We start from the raw sequence: 12,036 nt of genomic DNA, 5'->3' as shown, positions 1-12,036 counted from the left end.
TTCTTATTCCTTGTTATTGTAGTCTGGTTCCTGCCTACCAGCTCATCTACCCACCTGCTTGCAAGCCAGGTCTCTTCATTTACCTTCATTGCACCAATCTGCTTTGGTGTGTGTCTGCGTCTGGGTCCAGAAACCCTTAAACAGTAGCATTAGTGTGGAGTCGTGACAGTCGCCTTTTAGAATCTTTTAGTTTTGGTCTCCACCAGTTCCTGGAAGAAAAGATCTGTATTTAGCAGCTTGTGTCAGCCCTCTGTCTCTGACTTAGCTGAACAGTATTAAAATGCACTGTAGAGTTGTGAGGAACTGCAGGGCTGAGTGATAATTCTCTGTTCAGTTTGTCACTATGGGAGCACATTACACATATCCAAGCATTCAATAAAGAGCTGTATTTTATCAGCGATGTCAATTAGCCTGGGATTGTTTTTACTTGACAGGCTAAAACAGGATTGTTTTTAGCTTTTACTCAGTCTTGAACTAGGCTAAGCTAATTTAAGATAGTTCTTTGCTAATTTGCAAAGATTGGAATGCTGTCATAGATTCATTAGAGTGAAACACTCTATTTCAACTGTCATTAAGTTGCTTAAATATTGATTTACACCTCTGTGAATGTTGTGTAGGAGTTGCAAGTTTTTTTTTAAAATGTGGTTTCATGTTTTTTAGTTTTCAGGTTTTAGATCTGCCTTCGCTTGCTAATGCTAATCAATTAGCATTATTTTGATTCGATATAGCTCCTTCTCTGCATAGGGAATCGTGTGTAGGCTTCACACTACAGGACAGTCGTGCACTAGTATTTTGTACCACACACTGTTTTTGATAATCTATAGTTTACCCAGTGGTGATTATCAGTGAGATGCAGGGAAGCTCAAACCAGCACCAAGTGTGGCCTATCACCTATCCAGTTATAAGCTTGCTTCTCCAATTTGTCGCATGCTGTGAGGAGAACCCAGCTGTGTGTGTGTGTGTGTGTGTGTGTGTGATGTAAAGGGTCGTTCACTTTCCATGTGCTGCAGTAAACGGGTCAGTGCGTCTCCTGGGTGAGCTGGACTAAAGTCTGCTGCTCACTGACCTGAGGCTGCATGTCTGCACAGGACTGCGGGTGGTGCAGTGACCGCAGATTGTGGCTCAGCTAGAGGAGAGGAAACAAAGGCAGAAATATGGAGCCTGAGTTTGTCCTGAGCTCTGGTCACACTGGGCTGCATCAAGTCCAGGTCCTGGATTTACAATTCCTCAGCTTTAGTCCCTGTAGTGGCTTTCAGTGTTTGTCCTTCAGGCTCTGTGCCATGGCAGCTGGGTGTATCAGCTGTGTGGTGTTTAACTAATGTGAATTTCTATCTTTATTATTATTCTTCTTAAACATTACTAATTCATGCATTACATAAAGGGCAGAGTGGGAGCATGCTAGAGTTAGCATAATCTGAGATGTAGACCCAAATGTCATGAGCGATTACAGATTCATTTCTAAGCTCCGTGTGGTATTTCTGCTGCCTCCTCCTCATCTCTCAAGTTGCATTGTGGGTAATGTAGGTACTGGGTTTTAACAAGGAAGAAGAATATATGGAATAATGGAACTGCTAAATGGGTGGTGTACTCTTTTAAGGCATCAGTATAGTCCAACAGAAGTTCTTGCTCCTAGTTCCCTCACATCTTTCCAACATTGTAACTGAGATCTCTTTCATGTAGTATCTTTGTATTATCTTGATCGGTGTCACTTAATTAAACTCTTTGACTCTTCAGCACAAAAACTTCATTTTAAATAAGAAGCAGCTTTGAACAGTTTCTTAGTTTCTTTATTATTATCGTTTATTATAAGGAAAAGGACATAACAGATGTAAAATTCCACTCCAGTACACAAAATCTAAATAAAGAAGGTAGAAAGAAGAAAGAATATATTGCTTTACCATAATGGGTTTTCCCAAAAGAAGACAAAGGACAAGATGGAAGTTTCTTTTGATCTAATAATGAAGTTGTTTGGAAGAGGAGGTGTACACAGTAGAAACACACCAAATTAAAACTACGTAATGAGATAGCACATCCATTTTTTAACACCACATCAACACCAACAATTAGCATATTTTTCTCATTTAGAGAAGCATGTAACACGAAATGCTAAGAGGGTTTTGGCAAGAATACATTTTCATGCAGCGACAGATTAGCATTTTCTGTTATGTGCTGAAATAAATGAGTGAAGTGATAATTGTGCAAAGTCAATTTTAGATGTGCTGCAGATTACATTTTACTTTACTGTAGTAAGTTAATATCTTTTTTGTTTGTTTATTAAAAAACTATACTGGCAACTTATTTCACAAAGAATTCCATCTTCTTGCTCTCAGTTTGTTTTTTAAGAAATAATGAGAGTTCTTATCTTCTCACAGGCACAGAACTCACCTGCAGCTCTTCATTCCTCCCTGCACCAACCCGCTCCACCTCAGAGACAGTCAGCAATCTCATTTCACATGTTTTGTCATAACCCATATAAAATATTACCTGTTTAGCTAATGAATGGCTATACTGACGGCCCAACTCTCCCGTGGTGACATGTTTTCCTCCTCTTGGTTCTGCAACAGTAGCTCATCACTTCAGCAGCAGCAAACCGTGAAGTGGTCCAGCTGATCGTTTAGCTGCATGCCAATATAAGAAAGTGTGACAGCGAAGTTGCTCCGTGAAGTGTTTATGGCAGAATGGTCCTCCACAGTAATAGAAAGATTCAGTTCATTTCTCTGTTAGAGACCAGTGTGTCGTAGAAACCCCCCCACAGATTTTAACAGAACTGAGTAAAAAGTTAGGCCCTAGACAAAAGAATAAGTCAGATTAACAAGAAGTAGGGTTTTGAAAGGATAGCACCACCATGTGGCCTTTTATTAAGCAGTTAGGAGTGAATCTCAGGTGGTAACCACTAACTCCTGAACAGTAACACATTTCCACCGACAGAATTTCTGCAGATTTAAATTTGTTCACCTTTTCCTCACAAAAATATTCACTGCAGTCTTCACCAAACCTGGTTCATAATAGATTTTGAGCCTGAAAGATTGGTCATTTCCTTTTTTCTCCTATGTAAATGTAAAAATAAGAATAGAAATGATAAATTCCTGAATGCAATGTGCAGTTAAAACTGTATTTGTTTTATGATTCATATTCCTGAAGAGCAATACAACAAAACTGGATGGCACAGGTAAACATTAAACAAATGAGACAGAAAACACATAAATACAGTTCAGCCTCACAAAGCAGGTTCAGTCAAAAACCTGAACATATTCACTTTATAATTCTGTCAGTCGACTAATTGATTCAGCTCACAAAGGTCTTTGAATTGATTGAAAGGTCTGTTAGCATTAATTCAGAGTTGTGAGTTGTGTTAATCATCTAGTTACTCACTTTGTTTGTCAGCTGTGAAGTGCTGGGCCTGTAGTGTACAGTGAGTTTTCAGAGCTTTTTCACTGAAATTGACTTCCTGCTACAGAGACTGGAGAGAGTGAACAGTATTTGGCCAGAAAACCAAAACCATGACTTCAAAGTCACTACAAAGAGCTAGAGGGGAACTGCAGCGTTGGATGATGACTCTGTGTGGATTTTTCACTGAGAGCACTTTCACATTCACCATTGATCAACTTTTAATGTAAAAATATTGATAGTTATAGCAGCTTTGAATGAACAACTTTAAAAATGAAGGTTGTGTGTGCTTGGCAGAGCTGTGCAGACTGTATGTTCTCTGGTGTTTCGGGCGTTTGAACGTGTTGCCTTTGTAAAGAGAAAGTGAGTGGCTGCTCCTCTGGGAAGCCTGTTGTGAACAAGTAGAAAATGACAGGTTCCAGTCTGATGTTCACCGGCCTCTAATGTCTCTGTGTGGTCATCCAGAAAGAAAACCAACATGCAGAAGGTCCTGCTGTACAAAGACAGCAGCAGGGACAGAGAGGCAACTGCAGGGACTGGTTTCCTGTCCGGGTCACTGCATCTCACATGTGGATGCACACCTGACACATTTTTATTTCTCCTGCTTTCCTCTGTGTAAATACTTTAAAGAACCAGATTCATGCAACAAGCCTGCTTTATATTACTTCATATACAAGTGAAAACAGTGTTTTTGCTGTCCTAGCTACATTATTCCTCCTCTCACCTGTCTGTGCCTGCCTGTCCCCATAGGATGCGTTTGAAGTGCTGGCGGACAGCTATGAATTCAGTGAGATTGAAGGTTCATGCCTGGCCTTCAGGAGAGCTGCTTCTGTCCTGAAGAGTCTGCCCTGTGTGGTTCGGTGTCTGGGGGACACTGAGGATCTGCCCTGCCTGGGGGACCATACTAAGGCAGTCATGGAGGTAAGGCCATGAATCCACTCAGAGTCAAGCTTGTGGTTGTAGAGTTTTCAAACAAGGAGAGGTTTCAAATCCAAGCTTGCTAAAAATAAGTGATGCAGTGTTTACTGTGATGGATTACCTCTCTCACCACGTAACTTTCAGGTCTCTTAAACTTGGCTTTCACACTGCTGAAATGATCTAAAATCAGTGCCTGCCTTGAGGGTGGGAAGTCGATCTGAACACTTTGGGAAAGGGCTTCGGAAAACAGTCAGCAGTGATGTGAAATGTAGGTGATTAGTGAGCTGAAACAGTCAAAACCAATGGATTGACTGTTTAATGTAAAAATAAACCATGAGCTTTCTGGACGTTTATCACACTGAGACCTGTGTAATGGTAGTTTAAGGGACCTACTAATAGTCTATAAAGTCATAATTATTATGCAGATTAATATATATATATAACCTCTAAAGATATATTCAGGAAACTGTCAAGGTATGCTTCAACGCTGCATTTTATAAATTGATCATGTTATATAAAAGCAGAAATGACTTTAGGCATCTTAATAACAAAAGCACACATATATTTACATGACTCTTTTCTTTAAGTTTACAAGGAAAGATGTAAACAAAACATGAGGATAGAAGTCAAACGGACAGCATCCTGTGGGAAACACCACACATGGAGGTCTGACTGTGTTTACCCACTTACCAAAACACCAAATATTTATTAATCTGCAGCCAAAAATAGCTCTGAACAAATACACTATTTACCCCTGTGTGAGGAACATGCTCTACAAACTACAGCGACCAGCTGTTTCCTGTCCCCCAGGAAGTTACTGAGCCTTTTTTTTATATAGTTGTGAGTTGTTTTTAAAGTCAGAAAGTGTTATGGACAAACACATTGTAGGCTTTGGTATTTTTATGGTACCTGTTGACAGTAAGAAAAACATTGAATAACAGCAGCACTATCCTTTGTGGACGTTGGAGCTGTAAAGCTTTAAATTGTGCTCTGATTGTTTTAGTGCAGTGTCAAGAAGAATGTAGCTTCGACTTTCTTCTTCTAACAATAACAGTCTGCACAAACAGGCTCTCTGGACACCGAAGTGGAATTCCATCTTGCAGAGCACATCTGCTGTGAGCTGTTGAAGGTTAAAAAACTCAGTTCAATCTTTCAAAAAGATATCAAGAATAGTTTTGAAATTTCAAGCCCTGCAAAACTTGCCACACAGATGCTCACACATGAGCACACACACTGACAGGCATCGCACAAATTTATCTCGTCTTTTGAGAGAAAAATGTCTTATTGGGTCACTTGGCAATCATTCCATCACCTACAGTTGTGCTCAGGGCAGAAATCGTGGCAGGTTGTCAGGGAAAGTGTCGGAAAATGTTTGCTCGGAGAGAATACTGAATCCCTGTAGGAGAACAAGGTGGACTCTGCAGTTCAACTCGCTGATACATTAAACCTAACATACACACGGCAGGTCTCAGAACAAGTTTCAAAATCTGTCAAATCTGTCAGCACAGAAGCTGATTCATTAAACAACATAATGTAAATATACCAGAGAGGCTAAATGAGACTGGCTGTGAAAGACCTCTCCTTCTTACATGATTCAGACGTGCGCCCAGCAGTGAGTTTTTTTTCACTAGGTTGTCTCTTTGAACAGATCAGCAGCTCAAAACAAGAAAAATGACATGACACGAAAAACAAAGTGAAACCAAACAGAGTAAAAACAAAACACTTGATGTGCCTGTGAACATCGGAGTGACGCTCCGTCAGCAGCGGCTGAACCGCTCGCCGCCGACTGAACATCCAAAGTGGGGAAAAGATATAAACCTACTGACATGAAAGTCTGGGAGCACTGAGGCAGAGTCAGGGATGAATAGTCAGTGTGTGTTTTCTCTGTGTGTGTGTGTGTGAGATGAGAGAGAGAGAGAGAGAGAGAGAGAGAGAGAGAGAGAGAGAGGCGTTGTGCATGTGAAGAAGTGTGTCTTCCCCGGAGCAGGGAGTGTGTTGAAGCATTATCCTTGCGTTTGAGGTTGGACTTAGCTCGAGGGTTGAAACACAGAGGTGGACGGGTGGATGCATCATTGAGCAGTGAAGGCTGCTTTAAACTGCACTGTACTCACAGTCTGGATCCCAGGTTCACTGCTCCATTCAAACTAGATGTCATCCCTTCATGCACAAGCTTAGAAAAGCACATGGACACTTACTGTTAATGCGCGCAGCTCATTTTCAACTTTAACAATTTCCCCGTGGAAGCTGGTCGATAACTGCTGTCTGATTTACGCCTTCACATAATGAAGACAGTTAAAATGTGACCAGCAAATTACTGGTGCTCTGCTGAGAACGGCAGACAATTAAACGCCGAACAAAGTTGTTTCAGAGAAAACAATAGAAGCTGGGGAAAAACATTACCTTGGGCTTTTTATGAATGCCATAAAATGGGTATTAGTCCCAAGTTTCACAACAACAAAGTCGTTATTTCTTAAAAAGGAATGGAAATGAGGACACCTGATTTAAGTGGAAACTGTTTTCAAATGCACAGCAATTTGGGCCATTTGTTAATTGCTGATGGAACAGAAACTGAGTGGAAAACATGCTGCTGCTGACACCAACAGTGTTTTCCTTAAAAATATCATCTAATCATCTTTTACGTTTTGCAGGAGATCCTTCAATATGGCCGCTCGTTTGAAGTCGAGAAAATACTCTCTGATGAAAGGTTTCAAACACTAAAGGTCAGTAGATGGAGAACAACTCTGTCGTTCATTTGCTTTCTCTGTTCTGGTGCTTTGAAACGACTGTGAAAATGATTTGCATTTGCTCTCCCTTAAGGACGTAGAGCTCCTCAAAACTTTGAATGCTAACCTCTTCTATGAAGAGCCTGTTATTTCTGAGCATGTCTTCTTGATTACGTCCTCACCTCGTTTCCTGCCAGCTGTTCACAAGTGTGTTTGGGGTTGGACCTAAGACGGCTGAGAAGTGGTACCGCAGAGGGCTGCGCTCATTCAGCGACATTCTGACGGAGCCCGACATTCATCTAAACCGGATGCAACAAACTGGTACATCAACACCTCACCATCTCCACTGCCACTCCACAAATTATAGATGTAAAAATATAACTCGAGTTTGCTTCCAAGAAAGACTCAAAGACCTAATCGTTCAGTTTCTCAAGGGGAGTCCTACGTGTCTTTTTTGGTCCCATAGGAAGCTCTGTATGTGTGTGGCTCCAGCTTTAATGTGTTTTCTCCAGGGTGAGATGAGTTGTGACCAGCAGGGGGTTTGGAGTGAAAACACAATGCAAAAGGCAGCAGGGGTATTTTTAATAAAAATCAATGAATAGTGACTGTGAAGAGGGAATGCTTGCTGTGGGATTAGCTCTCATCAGTCAGCCGGGCAGAGAGGAGGCCATGAAAGCGAAGACCATGTGAGGCTGCTGACTTACAGTGGGAGAGTTATGATTTAGTAGCATGTTAGAGGAAGATTTGGTTCGTGTTTCTGTTGGGAATCTCCAGTCATTGCTTTTGTAACAGCTGAGACTGAAATATCTTAACAATTATTGTATAACGTTTTCTGTTTATGGTCCCCAGAGGATGAAACTTGATGTTCCCTTAACTTTTCCTGTAGCACCACCAGAAAGTTTTTACTCATCCCAGTAAATATCTCAGGATGTAGTGGGTGGATGGGCATAAACCTTTGCTGACCTCCTGACCTTTCCTCCAGCGTCACTGTGATTGAAATGTTTTGACAGCTATTGGATGGATTCCCATGAAACACCTACAGTACGTGTCCTCCCTTATCTTTTCATCTAACACCATCATTAGGTCAGAATCTAAATTTGTCCAATAATTTCGTTCATGATAAAATGACATGTTGTACATGCTAACATTTGGTAATTAGCACAAAGTAAAGCTCAGGCTAATGAAAAAGGAGTTAACTCTGAAGCTGTTTCCCTTACAACACTTTTCATCACCAGTGCTCATGATGATGGAGGGAAAAGTCAGGAGGTCACCAAAGTCATTAGGCTTCATGCTCTGGACAAAATGTAACAGTAATCCATGAGGCAGGTGTTAAGATATTTCAGCCTGAAGCAAAGTGGTGGACAGACATCACCGTCCTTAGAGCCATGCCACTAGCATGGCTGAAAACAAACAAGTACTGAATCTGTTCAGAACACAGTGTGGGAACAAGAAGTTACAGTTTAGAGCATGTTTTCAGTGATTATTCTCTGAGGTGATGCAGCGCTTCTAATCTGAAAGAAACAGCCGAGTGAACAAAAATACAGCGATACAGGAGCAAGCCAGACGTGCAGATAACATCAGGTTCAATAGTTGTGAAATCCAACAGAGCATTTAACATACATGTCTCAAAGGGAAGCAGTGATACGCAGCTTTTCATTTGTCTGCATCATTTCTCTGCTTCTGCTGCTGCTCAGGATGTTACTGCTGCATGAGGTGGTAACTCAAAACATTACATTACACTGCTCACAGGTTCCCCATTCAGTTTGAAACTCCATCCGATAATGTATTATACTGACAGACGTCTTCATCAAACTGGTCATAATCCATCACTCGGAACACTGCGGTCTCCGCTCCGTGCAGAGAAATAATGTGAGTTTTTGACGTGGAAAATGTGTTTGATCCCTGATCTCACCGCTGTATTCTGTAAATCTTAAAAGAGCAGACACATGAATGATGCTATTTATTTTTACTGCAGTACAGACAGAAATATCATTAAAAGATTTTCACATTAATTGCTGGTGTAGTTCTGTCTGTTATTAGGCAAAAACAAGGGAATTAATGCTGCGTATGTAGCACAGAAAAATGAGATAATACAAAGTGAGATGCATGAAATCAACAAGATACACATCAATCATAATTTAGCTACAGTGGCTGCAATCCTCTCGTGTCTGCAGCAGGCGTGCACCGGTAGTCGCCTTCCATCAGCCAGCACATCACATTTTACCTTACTTTTAATTCACCCTGACTCTCCACTTCCCCAGAGCAAATGGCTGTGATTGATGGCTGACTGCCAGACTAATAACCACGTGGTCTTTTCCCTGCAGGTTTTCTGCATTATGAAGACATCTCCAGGGCTGTCAGTAAAGCAGAGGCCCGAGCCCTGGGGAACATTATTGACGAAGCTGTCCATGCCATCACACTGGACGCCATGATAGCACTGACAGGTGGCTTTCGAAGGTACAAGACTTGTCTCCTCCTTTCAGCGTTGAATCAGAGCAGCACTTCCTTCCACTGCGCTTTAACTCATATTGGTTATGCACAGGGAAATGCAGAGATATTAGAAAAGTCTCAGGAGGTCTGCTCGAATCCCATGAGGCTATTCCTTATTACTAACTCCTGTCACAGTGTGTGTGTGTGTGTGTGTGTGTGTGAGAGTGTGTGTGTGGGTAGACGGCAGCTGTTGGTGCCTAAAAGCATCCCCCTGTTGTTAATAATTAGTAGGTAAAATTGATTAATTTGACATTTAACACTGCAGATTATCACAGTCTCTTTGTTCTTGACCATAAAAGACAAAAACTTGAGGCATTCATGTTTTGCATTTACATTAAGACGCTGAAATGCATTACATTGTCAATCTCAGAGTGCATGGTGAGTGCTCTTGTAAAGCTTCCCACTGAGTGCCACTATTTGTTCACAGTTGGTGCCTTCCTCCGTCACCACCTCTTTGTGCTGCTCTTTTTTTATGTGCGGTGCTTTGTGCCTGAGTAAGTGTGGAGCACTCTGCTCTGTGGTGTTGTAAAAATCCAGCCATAACCAGTGGCGTGTGCGGTAAATAATTCAAAAGCAGTCTGGCAGTAAGGACATGTGCTTGCCTCTCAGCGGGGGTGACAGAGCTGCCACAGCTTAGCTGATGGTCTTTAACAGTGCCTGGACTACGAGCTTTACATGTTGCCAGGGAGAGATCTTTTTTTCCCTCTAAAAACCTCATGAAAGTTTGACTTGTGTGTATTTGTTGTATTATAACATGTTCCAGTTTGTCAAAGTTATCACAGATTGACTTTTAAAGTAACTGAAATAATGAGCTCTGTGGCTACATGAGATAATGCTAATGCTAATGCTAAACAACAATACAGCAAAAGATCAAATTTGAAGTTGTAACAGTTCAGTCTCAATTCCATTTTAGTATTGATAATAACACTACTCACTAAAATGCTACTGTAAACAAAAATATGTTTTATACTAACAGGAAATGATACAGTACTTGTGAGTTAAACTATGACTTTAAAATGCTACTGCCTGTTATACAGCTAAAGTTTTTTTTAATTATCTAAAGTGTTGCCAGAGCTGTTTCATCACCCTCCACAATTAGGTTTGATTTTCTCCTGCTATGAGTAGCTCCTTCATTTCCTCTGTGCACTGAATCGCAGGATAATTGTGTCTATTAGGAGCACACTCAAAAATCAAATCTGATTCTAATCTAATTTGATGCCGACTGATTTCAGTATACTTTACTTTTCCAGTGTGAGCACGGCAAATACTCAAAGCATGCTTAGAATTAGTGTGTAGTATAGAACCAGTGTTGTGCAACTTATGTGAAAAATAAAATCATTTAGTCAGTGTACATTTCTACAGCGGTCCTCAAAATCAGGGGATTTCAGAAGCAGAAATAATCTGACAGTTGTGGAGTTTACAGGAGTTGCGTTTCTACTTTTTTGGGTCGACGCTAACCACCTTCTCTCACCTCAACGTACCAGACTAAGTAAGGCTGCAGCAGTGAAACCCCTGAGTTTACTGAATTGACTAAGGTGCCCTTTACTGCTTATGAATTCAACTTTTCATTTGCAAGAGGAAGATTGTGTCTTTTCTCCTCTCAACAGTTACATAGTCTCACTTTAAAGTCCGGACTGTGGTGTATATTTAATTAGTCTCTGTGGTAATAGTCCACAGCTTTCCCAAGTAAAGATGGTATCAAACAGCACAAGGAAAAAAAATCCAATATCTCTAATCTTCAAAAGGATAAATGACAGCTGGAATGATATCTGATTATGTAAATAACCTCTCCTCCAGGGGAAAATGTGGTAAAAGAGATGAGGAAAGTGATTAGAGCATCATGGATAGTTAACATCAAGAATGACAGGAAGGAACAACACAAGATTTATGGGCCAGGAGTCTGCTGCAAAGCGTAAAGGGCCTGTGAGAGAGCTTTTATGGCAAACTCTGAGATGAAGCACACATTTACCTCATCTCAAATTTGGTGCAGGCTTGGGGAGTATTACGTGAGACCTAATTGGAATCATGCAGAGCTATAATTGAAGAACGATGACTTGTGCATTATCACTCAGTAAGTAAGTAATTTACCTTTTATCTTGTTGAAGAGTTGATTCTCCAGACATGGTTTAAACACAGCAGGAGGCGATCTATGGCCTATTACACCAAAATAGTGCATATGCTGTCTGAGATGCCAGCAGCAGCACTAATAACCCACTAATTCTCTTCAGTGTGACATATTTGAAAATGTTCCCTTCTAAAGTCCTGTCAAAGCTCGATTTAATTACCTATAATTTCCAGCGTGATGTAGAGTCTCATATTAGCTTCATCTTTCCAGCCGATAGCCCTTGTCAGAGATGAAATGAAAATACACATATAGTCTATACCTCTTCAAATAGATGTACTCAGCTCTGACAAATCTTTCATCTCTAACATACACAGAGAAATAACTCGGCTGCCGAAAGTTTCATGAAATAGGCGCCGTGCTCCAGTAAACTCAAGCTGTCATCCACTTCAGAGG

The 12,036-nt window shown here is 40.9% G+C and overlaps 1 protein-coding gene across 2 annotated transcripts in view; it reads left to right on the top strand.

The window, feature by feature from the left end:
- dntt (deoxynucleotidyltransferase, terminal) overlaps window positions 1–12,036 on the top strand; it is a 69,956-nt gene that overhangs the window by 20,124 nt on the left and 37,796 nt on the right. For both annotated transcript variants that reach the window (XM_051076561.1, XM_018681090.2), the window contains 4 exons: window positions 4,138–4,308; window positions 6,954–7,025; window positions 7,226–7,349; window positions 9,353–9,485. In XM_051076561.1, the coding sequence (XP_050932518.1) occupies window positions 4,138–4,308; window positions 6,954–7,025; window positions 7,226–7,349; window positions 9,353–9,485 (500 nt within the window). The remainder of the gene's footprint in view (window positions 1–4,137; window positions 4,309–6,953; window positions 7,026–7,225; window positions 7,350–9,352; window positions 9,486–12,036) is intronic.

Source organism: Lates calcarifer, linkage group LG16_LG22 (assembly GCF_001640805.2).
Source record: "Lates calcarifer isolate ASB-BC8 linkage group LG16_LG22, TLL_Latcal_v3, whole genome shotgun sequence".
Classification (NCBI taxonomy): Eukaryota; Metazoa; Chordata; class Actinopteri; family Centropomidae; genus Lates; species Lates calcarifer.
Note: the sequence above shows the minus strand (reverse complement) of the source record. Positions and strands in the feature narration are given on the sequence as shown.